This window comes from Ictidomys tridecemlineatus, chromosome 11, assembly GCF_052094955.1.
Source record: "Ictidomys tridecemlineatus isolate mIctTri1 chromosome 11, mIctTri1.hap1, whole genome shotgun sequence".
NCBI classification, from domain to species: Eukaryota; Metazoa; Chordata; class Mammalia; order Rodentia; family Sciuridae; genus Ictidomys; species Ictidomys tridecemlineatus.
The window spans coordinates 22000805-22012249 of record NC_135487.1 but is presented as its reverse complement, the minus strand read 5'-3'; the positions used below and the strand labels follow the sequence as shown (position 1 = coordinate 22012249).

The window sequence follows — 11445 nt, the reverse complement described above, 5'->3', positions numbered from 1 at the left end:
CCTTTTAGCTCCTGGTACTATTATCAGTTTTGGATCTTTATCTTCCCATCTGTACCACACTACTTATCAGGTGGAGCCAATAAGAAAAAGAAATTATCTACTGCTCCTCAGAGGGAGAAGGGACTGGTGGGATAAAACCCTGGATTTGATGGGGCTGTAGCTGTGGCTCAGTGGCAGAGCACTTGCCTAGCACATGTGAGGCACTGGGTTTGATCCTTAGAAACAAATATAAATAAAATAAAGGTATTTTGTCCACCTGCAACTAAAAAAACATAAAAAAAACAACAATTAAATGAAACTGGATTTGAAACATGATACAGATCTTAGCTCTATCTCGTTACTTAGTACACGCCTGCTTCTTAGGAATATCTGAAACCCTGTGGATGGCAGAAATTGGCTAGCACAGGAATTCTTCACTGGTTTTGGAGACAGACAAGGCTCACGTAAGCTATGGATGCTTGCTAACTCCTCTCCCCCTCAAAATACATATTTGTCTTTGGCTTTGGAGGCCTATAGTCCCAGGTTCTAACTTAGAATCTTTCCACTTAAGGGAGAGGTAAGGTCAGGAAAAGGGAACATACCATAGGCTTCTTCAATGAGGCCACAGTAGGGATTGACCCCTGAGCCACTGCGCTTGCCCTCTTGCTCTCCAAGCCGAAGAATGTTCTCTAGTCCATTGAGGGCCACTTGCACAATCTTTGAATCCATCACAGTCAACAAGTCACATAGCGGTTTGATACAGCCCAGTGACACCAGGTACCTAGGGGCCAGAGATGAGGCAAGTTTAAAATTAATGCAGAGCAAGTAAAGTGCTAGGCAGGTGCTTGACATGTCATACATGTCAACATTCTCAGCAATCTACACCCGCCCCCTTTTTTCTGGATAGCACCACATAAAAATAAACAAAAACATGCTAAGGATTGAACCCAGTGCCTCACATGGGCTAGGCAAGCACTCTTCCACTGAGCTACAGCCCCAGTGCCCAGCAATCCACACTTACTGAGTTATCCATCCCTTCTCTGAGTCATCCATCTCTCTACCCTGCCAGTTATTGGTCTAGTTCATTTTGTCTAGTTCATTTAGGTGTATGAATAATGGAAACTACACTGATTTCAGGTAGGGGAGGGATGGTTGTGTCTCTGCCAAAGGTTTCTATTCTCAGGGAGGGAAAAGAGGCACTATAAGTCATGGTCTATAGGAATCTATTCCAAATTCCATTATCACTGTAGCAGCTTACCATTTAAAACTTATTGCAGCTGCACCCAGGGGCAAAACTATCCTAGTAAAAGCAGTTTATAGGATATTTGTAAACTATAAGCAAAGAAGGAGAAAACACATATCATTCAAGAGAGGAATATAATACCTGATCTGCTCAGGGGTTCCTCCTGATGTGGCATTGGTGATGGCCCAGGCTGCTTCTTTCCTTGTACGAAATTCTGCTTTCTGAAGGATTTCAATCAACACAGGGAAGATGTTTGCATCTATGACAGCCTTTAAAGAGAATTGAGGAAAGGGGCATGGAGGGAGATAGTCAGCTCAAGGAGAGAAAGCAAATCCAGCTCAAAAATGAGTTAAGAATTAGGTATCATCCTCTGCCTAGGAGTTCTTTGTTTTTCCCACATATGAGATAACCTAGCTTCCACTACACAGGATCTTTGACCAATAGCGCACTGACTACAATTTCTGGGTTTACTTATTATTATAATTATTATTTTGCAGGGAAAGGTTGCTGGGATCTAATACAAGATTTTCTGCATGCTAGGCAGGAGGACCACTGCTGAGCTCCACTCCTAGGACCTTGAACCCAATTTCTAAAGGAAAAAACACTCTTTTTCTGGAAGTAAAAAACCCAGACATCCATATCTTGATGCATCCCCAGATCCCTCAATTTCTCTGTTTGTTCTACCTGTATTTGAGCCCTGTTGCCAGCAGTGATATTTGAAATGGTCCAGCAAGCTTCCTTCCGGATTGACTCCTTGGAGCTGCTCAGCAAATGGAGGAGGCAAGGGAGGGCTGAACAGTTAAGAATGACCTAGAACACCATAAGAATAGAAAATGGAACAAAAATCAGATATTTGAACTTAATAAAAATTAAAAAGGTTGTGTACTGAGACTTATAAACAAGCCAGGCACAGTGGTGCATACTTGTAATCCCGGCTACTTGGGAAGCTGGGGCAAGAGGATTTGCAAATTCAAGGCCAGTTGGGCAACTTAGGCAATTTTTGCATCAAAATAAAAAATAAAAAGGGCTGGGAATGTAGCACATAGCGACTGAGTGAGTGTCCCTGGGTTTAATCCCCAGTACCAAAACAACCACAGAGAGAAAATACTTATCTGATAATTAATATCCAGTACAAAAAAGAACTTATAACTAAATAACAAAATAACCTCCTAAATAACCAATTAAAAAATAAAAGTGGGGCTGGGGTTGTAGCTCAGTGGTAGAGTACTTGCCTAGCATGTGTGAGATCCTGGGTTTGATCCCCAGCAGTATATAAAACTAAATAAACAAAATAAAGGTACTGTATCCATCTACAACTAAAAATATGAAAAAGAAATAAAAATGAAAGTGGTGGTGTATGCTTCCAATCCCAGTAACTTGGGAGGCTGAGGTAAGACTGCTAGTTTGAGGCCAACCTCAGCACATTTAGTGAGAACCTCAGCAACTTAGCAAAAACCTGTCTCAAAATAAAAAATAAAAAGGACTAAGAATATAGATCAGTGGTAAAGCACCCTTAGGGTCAACCCCCAAGTACCTTCCCAAAACAACAACAAAAAAGGCAAAGAAGGGCTGGGGTTGTGGCTCAGCAGTAGAGCGCTCGCCTAGCAAGTGCGAGGCCCTGGGTTTGATCCTCAGCACCACATAAAAATAAATAAAGATTATATTGTGTTCAATTAAAAAAAAAAAGGGCAAAGGACTTGAATAGACTTCTCTCCAAGAAAGATATTTAGATGGTCAAAAAAGCACACAAAAAGATGCTCAACATCACTAATTAGGGATATGCAAATCTAGCCACAATGAGATATCACTTTATACCCATTAGGATAGTTGTTATAAAAACAACAAAAACCCCCAGAAATAACAAGTGTTGGAAGGATGTAGAGAACCTGGTACACACTGGAATCTGGAATACAAAATGATGTAGCAGCTAAAAAAGCAATATGATGGTTCCTCAAAAAAATTAAACATAGATGAGTATAGTGCTCCATGCTCGTAATCCTAGCTGTTCAGGAGGCTGAAGCAGCAGGATCAAGGCCAAACTGGGCATTTAGTGAGAGTCTGTCTCAAAAAATTAAAAGGACGGGAATGTAATACAGTAATACAGAGAGAGTACTCCTGGGCACAATCCCTAGCACTGCAAAACAAACAAACAAACAATAAATATGAAACATAAAACCATCCAATAATTACACTGGTGGGTGTATACCCATAGAAGCAAAAACATAAACCTGAACAAATATTTGTACAATAATAATGTTCATAACAGCATTATTCATAGAAGCTTCAAGGGTAGAAACAACCCAAAGGTCCATAGACAATGGATTTGAAAAATGTGGCATATACATATAATGGAATATTATTTCACCTTACAAAGGAAATTGACACATGGTACATGGATGAACCCAGAAGGAGTAACTTATTATGCTAAGTGAAATAATCCAAACAAAATAAATTCCATTTATATGAGGTAGTTACAGAAGTCAAAGTCACACTGACAGTAGATTGGTGGTTACTAGAGTACAGATGATGGAAGAATGGGGAGTTATTGTGTAATGGGTATAGTTTCAGTCTGAGACAATGAAAAGTTCTATAGATGGACGGTAGTGATGACTGAATAACAATGTGACTATATTTAATGTCACTGAACTATATACTTAGAAATGGCTAAAATGATAAATTTTGTTATATTTTAATGTTTGAGTACAACAAATACATGGATGCACATACCCACATCTCACACACATACACAAAATGATTTAGAAAATGAGGGTATGTGTGTGAGTGAGAGATTCCTCACTTATAAAATCAAAAAGGTCTGAGGATGTGGATCAGTGGTTAAGCAAAAAAAAAAAAAAAAGGAATCCCACAAAATTATGCCAACTACAAGAATACCCATATCTTTTTTTTTTTTTTTTTTGACGGCGAAGTACCAGGGATTGAACTTGGGCACTCAACCACTGACCCACATCCCCAGCCCTATTTTGTATCTTATTTAGAGACAGGGTCTCACTGAGTTGCTTAGTGCCTCGCTATTGCTAAAGCTGGCTTTGAACATGCAATTCTCCTCTCTCAGCCTTTGGAGCCTCTGTGGAATACCTATACCTCTAGCCAGGGGAAACTGGCTACTGTGTCCTCACTGGAGAGGTTTTCTTTTATTTATTTATTTATTTATGTATTGGGGATTAAACACAGAGGCATTTTACCACTGAGCTACATTCCCAATTCTTTATTTACTGAGACAGATTCTCACTAAATTACTTAAGGCAGGGGCTGGGTTTGGAGCTCAGTGGCAGAGCACTTACCTCACACATGTGAGGTACTAGGTTCGATTCTCAGCACCACATAAAAATAAACAAAATAAAGAAATTGTGTCCATCTATAACTAAATTTTTTTTTTTTTAAATCACTTAAGGCAGAAGTTGCTGAGGCACCTCTCAAATTTATTTTATTCTCCTGTTTCAGCCTCCAGAGTCACTGGGATTATAGGCATGTACCATCATGACCACCTAGAAGTTATTTTTTTTGAAACAAGATCTCACTATGTTGCCCAGGGTAGTCCCAAACTCAGGCTTGGGTTGAGGATGTAGTCCAGTTAGAGTACTTGCCTATACGGCAAGGCCCTGGATTCAATCACCAGTACAAAATTAAAGAAAGAATACTGTAATGATGTCAAACTCCTGGGCTAAAGCAATTCTCCTGTCCCAGCTTCTACAGTCAGTGGGATTACACCCACGCCTGGCTTGGAGGTGCTTATATTAACATGAGGTAATGTCGATGGGTTCCTAAAGGTCTAGGATAGAGGGGTGTAGGTTTCCATATCTCAAAAGGATCACAGCTCAGACTTAACTTTATAATATCCCACTCAGTGCAGTTATTGTATTTTGTTTTCTTTCACAAGGACTAATTGGATGATGATGATCAGTTTCTGATTTGTAGAAGAAATGAAGAAACCAATCAACTGTGATCATACAGAGCTGGCAGAGCTGGAATTGTTTTACTCAAGACTATGCTTTCTCTGCTATGCCATGCCATCTTCCATCAGGCAGGAAAGTTCTCCACAATGCTCTCCCATAGCTGGCCTGAATTGACTGAGGATGTAGTTCACTGTGGTAGAGTACCTGCCCAGCACATAGAGATCCTGGATTCAATCCCTAGGACCACCAAAAAAAAAAAAACCCCGAAACAAAAAACCCAAAATATTATAATTAGTTTTAGTTAGGATACTAGACATTCCTTTTCCTTACCTGGGTCTGGATGTCATCCCCAGTGACAATGTTACCCACAGCTCTCAGGGCAGGAGAAGCCACTTTGTTATCGTTGTGCCTACAGAGGAGAAGATCTGATCAGTGGAAAGCCAGCATATCATATTCAGCACTGCTGATCACCAGGGCTGGCGACAGCCTCATGCCTCCACACCTGAGTAGGACAACAAACTGCTAGCTGCAGCTCTTTGGCATGAGCTTGGAGAACCTTTGGGAACCTTTACCCTGAAACCACTCACATCAAAAGCTCTACCAATCTCCGGCAGACTCCAGAGTCTATGACTGCTTGGATCTTCTCATTGGGGCCATCAGACAGGTAAGAGAGAGCCCAGCAAGCATCTGCCAGTAAGTCTGAGTCACTGCTGAAGAGTAGGCGAGATAGTACAGGCAAACAAGGAGAGACCTGTTGGAAGCAGAGTGAGAAGGACTCACACGGGGACAGGGTTACATCAGCTCTATTACTAACACTAACATTGCTAACCCCTGCCCCAAGAAGTAATTCTAGATCCTGGGGAATCTCTATTATTAAACCTCAGGTCTACTTTTCACTTTTACCATCTAGGCATGCAAGATCACCTACTTTATTAACAACTGACTCCTGAGATTTGAGACTCAAAGGGAAATCTAAAGACGTTAAAAACTCCACATGATGAATCAACTGTCCTCAGGGACTGAGAAGCAGCTCTCTTACCTTTGCAAACTCTGGGGGTGGATTCTTCCCTCGGCAGAGATTTGACAGGGCCCAGACTGCATTCCGTGTCATTGTCAGACGTGTGGACTTGGTGAGGAGTCTGAAGGAAAGAGCAAAGCCAGATCCTAAGCATTGATGCCCTGGCATAGGTGCTCAAACCCCAGAGGAAGGGGAGAAATCCAATCAGACCCTAAGACTCTAGCAGCCACTTTCTCATAGAACTAAACTAATAGAGTGATTTGGCTGGCTTCTGCAGAGGACCGCTGTGGTACACCATAGATAACAGGGACCAAACAGAGGACAGACTTTAAGTAAGCCTGAAAGATTTTAAGTAGGACACATTGTGCCCCTAAGTCTGTGCACAATTCCTGTACAAAGAGTAGGAGGGTGTTAGGCAATAATGGAATGATTTCCTATCACTTTCCATTCTCAAGAAAGTGACACTGGTAGTCTATGAGCAAGAGAAGTTCATTCATATCTTTAGGTTTAGATATAGCTTACTCTAATATGGGGTGGAGAAGGGAATGAGAGAGGGGCCTAGATGACTTTTCATGGGGCCTCTGATCTATGATTTACAACAAAATTGTCCAATGTATCTATGAATAACCCTATAGCAAATCAATACATTTTAGAGAAGGTTGGATTTCTTTTCTCCTTGGTTCAATGAAGCAGATATGACAAACATAAGGTTCTATAGAATTACGAGGTTAAGGAACATGGCATTCCTTAACACAGACCAGGGGCAAAAGTTTCTTAGTCTCAAAATGTATCTTTTATGTAAAGTAAAAGATAAAATTCTGAGGATCAGAATGCACTTCTAAGGTTTTTGTATTTATCTGTTATCTTTAGAGATCAAGTAAATTGTCCCCAAATGACCTGGCACAAGGCCATCTTTAGATGCCCCAGGTGCAAATAATTGTAATTACTCACGTTAACAAAGGATTAAGGATGGAACAGTTCAAGACGTAATCTCGGCAAATGGAACTATCTCCAGCTATGTTTCCTAGGGCCCAGACTGCCTGAAAAGGGGATAATAAAACTGTCATCAACAGAGCCTGGTACCTTCTGTAATAACCTTGTATTCAGTCCTGCAGAATACCCAGTAGGCTGAGAACAATGTCAATCAAGGCCTGAGACATACTAAAGCTCAGGAAACCTCCCCGTGAAAGTCCTTATTGAGCACATGTTCTACAAGGAATTTTCCCTTAGGAAGTCATGGTTCAGTAGAGGAAGACAGTACTGCTGTCTCCAGAGAAACCAAATCCAGAACCCACCATCCTGACACCCCAGAAAAATAAGTGACCAGAAAGTTGTATTCTAATAGCCGTCCTGGAAGCCAACTCTATACATAGCAATGGAGGAAAGATGCCATTAACTACTCTTCCATTTCCATTCAACTAGCAAAAATTCAGTGGGGGAAATGGAAGTTCTTTTTATTTTTGATACTAGAGATTGAAGCCAGTGGTGCTTAACTACTGAGCCACATTACTAGCCCATTTTATTTTGGGATGGTCTCACTAAACTGCTTAGAGCCTTGCGAAATTGCTGAGGCTGGTTTTAAACTTGTGATCCTCTGGCCTCACCTCCTAAATCGCTGGGATTACAGGCTTGAGCCACTATGCTCAGCCTGGAAGTCCTACCTATATCTTCATAATCTGTGAGTACTGAATTACTGTTGTGTCTCTTCCAACATTACTTCTGACACAAAATATATGGAATTCTTCCCACACTAACAATTATCTGACACTATGTGTCCAATAATTTCATTCTAACACTAACTCTTGAAGTTAGCAAATGCCACAGGTCAGTTCCAGAAGACACCCCCCTCCCCTTCAGATACCAGTCACAAGCCCTAGGGACCACCTGGTACTTCTGACTGATCAACTATAAAACTGGAGATTCCTACATTTCTTTCTCAGATTTGATAATTAACTGGAATGACAGAGAATTCAAGAAAACATCACATTTACCCAGTATATTATAAAAGATAAGGCTCAGGAACAGCCAAATGGAAGAGATGCATGGGGAAAGGTATGGAGTAGGAGAGAGTAGAGATGAAAAGCCTCCGTGCCCTCTGACACTTTTCTAGCACATGGATGTGCTTGCCAACCCAGGAAGTTCCATTGTTCAAGAGTTCTTATAATCCCATCTCCAGACTCCTTCATATCACTTTCTAGGGATATGTGTGGGAGGTGGGGCTGAGTTCCCACCCTTTAATCCTACATTTCGTCTTTCTGGTGACCAAAATCATCTGAAGGCTACCAAGAGGTTCCCCTCTAAGTCACTCATCCCATATATTCAGGTGTGTTCCAAAGGAGTTCTATAAGCAACAAAAGATGCTTATCACTCAGAAAATTCCCACCAATTTAAGAGCACTACGCCAAGAACTGGGACAAAGATACACACACATACTTTTTATATTATTGATGCCATTAAGAATTTAGCAAAATGTGAGCGTTACCTGTTCCTGTACATCCTCAAAGTCCGAGTTAAGCAGCTCTATAAAAATGGGAACAGCCCCTGCTTCAATGACAATTTTGGTCTGCTGAGAGGTTCCAGAGGCAATGTTTGTTAGAGCCCAGGCAGCTTCAAACTGAAAGTGAGATTAAGCCATGATTGAGAGGTCTGAGCAATCATGCCTACCAGGTGGTTCAAAACACTAAGCCTCTTGCCCATGAGTGAAAACAAAATCAAACACAAGTCTCTCCCCTCCCCACTTTAAATTGGGGGAAGAGCACTGATATGACACTGACACATGGTAAAGATGGAACTGGGCTTAAATGGGCTCTATTTAATCTTGCACCACCATACCACCATGGGTCACTCTGAAGTACATACATACTGGGAAATGCTTAAATCTAGCTAATGCGAGGCTAATGTTACCTCACATTAGCTAAGTTTAAGAGAATTTTTTTTTTCCTACTAGGGTTCAGACCCAGGATCTCATGCATGCTAATTAAGTATTCTATCATGAGTACGTCTCCAGCCCTTTTTATTTTTTATTTTGAGACAGTGTCTTGCTAAGTTCCCAGGCAGGCCTAAAACTTGATCCTCTTGTCTCAACCACCCAAACAAGTGGGATTACAAGCGTGTACCACAATGCCTGGCACATTGAGATTGTTTGAGATTTTGGCTCTCTTCTTTGAAGCCAAGACCTCTGAGGGAAACTGACAATTCCCTTAAATGTTTCTTCATATTACTATTGTCTATTTCCTGAGAGATGCAGAAACATCTCACTGTAATTTCTTGCATGAAGGGCTTTCATCTGGTCATGCATTCCCCTAGTCTTTACCTGTAATGTACAATTCTCATTCCTCTTCAGAAACTCTACAAACCGATCAACTACTCCTGGAGTGTTGATAACTTCATCTATTGGTGGACTAGGCTCTGGAAGAGTTAAGGGGGGAAAAATGAAAAGTAAGGAGAGGCTTTGGCTAATCCGTTTACTGGGGTGAATTCACAATCTTTTTTAGATATTTCTGACCACCCTTACAAACATTCCCAAACACTCTTTTGGTAAGATTGTTTTAAAAATACCTTCTCATTTCTGAACTGCATAATATAGGTGTCATGCTGAAGTATAAAATCATTCCTAATTTAGATATGCTTACTTTGATCTACTGACTGAATGTAAGTGCAAAATGATAAGGGAAAGAAGAAAGTCCAAAGGATGAGCACATTTCCCTTCTAAGACCAGTAGTCCTTTCTTGAGAGGAATGCTTAATATACTGGAGTACGAAGTATTTTTCCTATCATACATCATATATATTCATACTATTATTAGTTTTTTTTCCTTTGGTACTGGGGCAGGCTGCCCTCCCTTTTTTTGTGGGGGTGAGGGTAATGAAGATTATAGGCATGCACCACTGTGTGCCCAGCTCACACAACCAATATTTTTTAAAATATTTTTTTAGATGTTGATGGACCTTTATTTTATTCATTTATTTATATGCAATGCTAAGAATCGAACCCAGTGCCTCACACATGCTAGGCAAGTGCTCTACCACAGAGTCACAATCAGTATATTTGGGCTGGGATTGTGGCTCAGCAGTAGAGGGCTTGCCGAGCACTTGTGGGGCCCTGGGTTTGATCCTTAGCACCACCACATAAAAATAAATAAATATATTGTGTCCAGGGCTGGGGATGTGGCTCAAGCGGTAGCGCGCTCGCCTGGCATGCATGCGGCCTGGGTTTGATCCTCAGCACCACATACCAACAAAGATGTTGTGTCCGCTGAGAACTAAAAAATAAATATTAAAAATTCTCTCTCTCTCTCCTCTCTCACTCTCTCTAAATAAATAAATAAATAAATAAAATAAAAAACACACACTCTCTCTCTTAAAAAAAAAAAAAAAGATATTGTGTCCAACAAAAACTAAAAAATAAATATTAAAAAAGGAAGTATAGGGGCTGGGGATGTGGCTCAAGCGGTAGCACGCTCGCCTGGCATGCGTGCGGCTCGGGTTCGATCCTCAGCACCACATACAAACAACGATGTTGTGTCCACCAAAAACTGAAAAATAAATATTAAAAAATTCTCTCTTCTCTCTCTCTCAAAAAAAAAAAAAAAAAAATTAAAAAAAAAGGAAGTATATTTACCCTCTGCATCTGTATATCCAACCACATGTCTGTCAAAAATATTTGCAAACCCTGGGATATAGTTCAGTGGTAGAGCGCCATGAATTTGATCCCCAGTACCAAAAGGGAAAAAAAAAAAAATCTATATAGACTTTTCCCTGTTTGTCATTATTTCCTAGATAATGTAACAATTATTTACATAGCACTTATACTGTATTAGGTATTTAATAATCTCTGGATGAACCTAGAGTATACCAGAGGATAGGTATAGGTTAATACTATGCTATTTTATGTAAGAAATCCCAATTGCCTGTAGAGATTGAGGGGGGGAGAGAAGGACATAAGTAAGGAGATTAAAAACTGCCAAGTGTAAGGGATAGCTTGACATTTTTATTTATTTATTTATTTATTTATTTATTTATTTTAGAGAGAGAATTTTTCAATATTTATTTTCTAGTTTTCAGCGGACACAACATCTTTGTTGGTATGTGGTGCTGAGGATTGAACCCAGGCCGCACGCATCCAGGCGAGCGCGTTACCGCTTGAGCCACATCCCTAGCCCCAGCTTGACATTTTTAGATAGAAGTAAAGGGTGAAATAAAAAGGTAGGTAGGGGGCTGGGGTTGTAGCTCAGTGGTACAGCGTTTGCCTTGCAAGCATGAGGCCCTGGGTTTGATCCTCAGCACCACATA

At 40.6% G+C, this 11445-nt stretch overlaps 1 protein-coding gene across 3 annotated transcripts in view; it reads right to left on the bottom strand.

Moving 5' to 3' along the window:
* Positions 1-11445, bottom strand: part of Kpna6 (karyopherin subunit alpha 6) — a 61357-nt gene that overhangs the window by 5444 nt on the left and 44468 nt on the right. For all 3 annotated transcript variants that reach the window (XM_005317740.4, XM_040288296.2, XM_078025824.1), the window contains 9 exons: positions 9468-9562; positions 8637-8768; positions 7106-7194; positions 6176-6275; positions 5724-5887; positions 5467-5545; positions 1907-2032; positions 1364-1491; positions 582-760 (listed from right to left, as the gene is read on the bottom strand). In XM_005317740.4, coding sequence (XP_005317797.1) covers positions 582-760; positions 1364-1491; positions 1907-2032; positions 5467-5545; positions 5724-5887; positions 6176-6275; positions 7106-7194; positions 8637-8768; positions 9468-9562 — 1092 coding nt within the window. The remainder of the gene's footprint in view (positions 1-581; positions 761-1363; positions 1492-1906; positions 2033-5466; positions 5546-5723; positions 5888-6175; positions 6276-7105; positions 7195-8636; positions 8769-9467; positions 9563-11445) is intronic.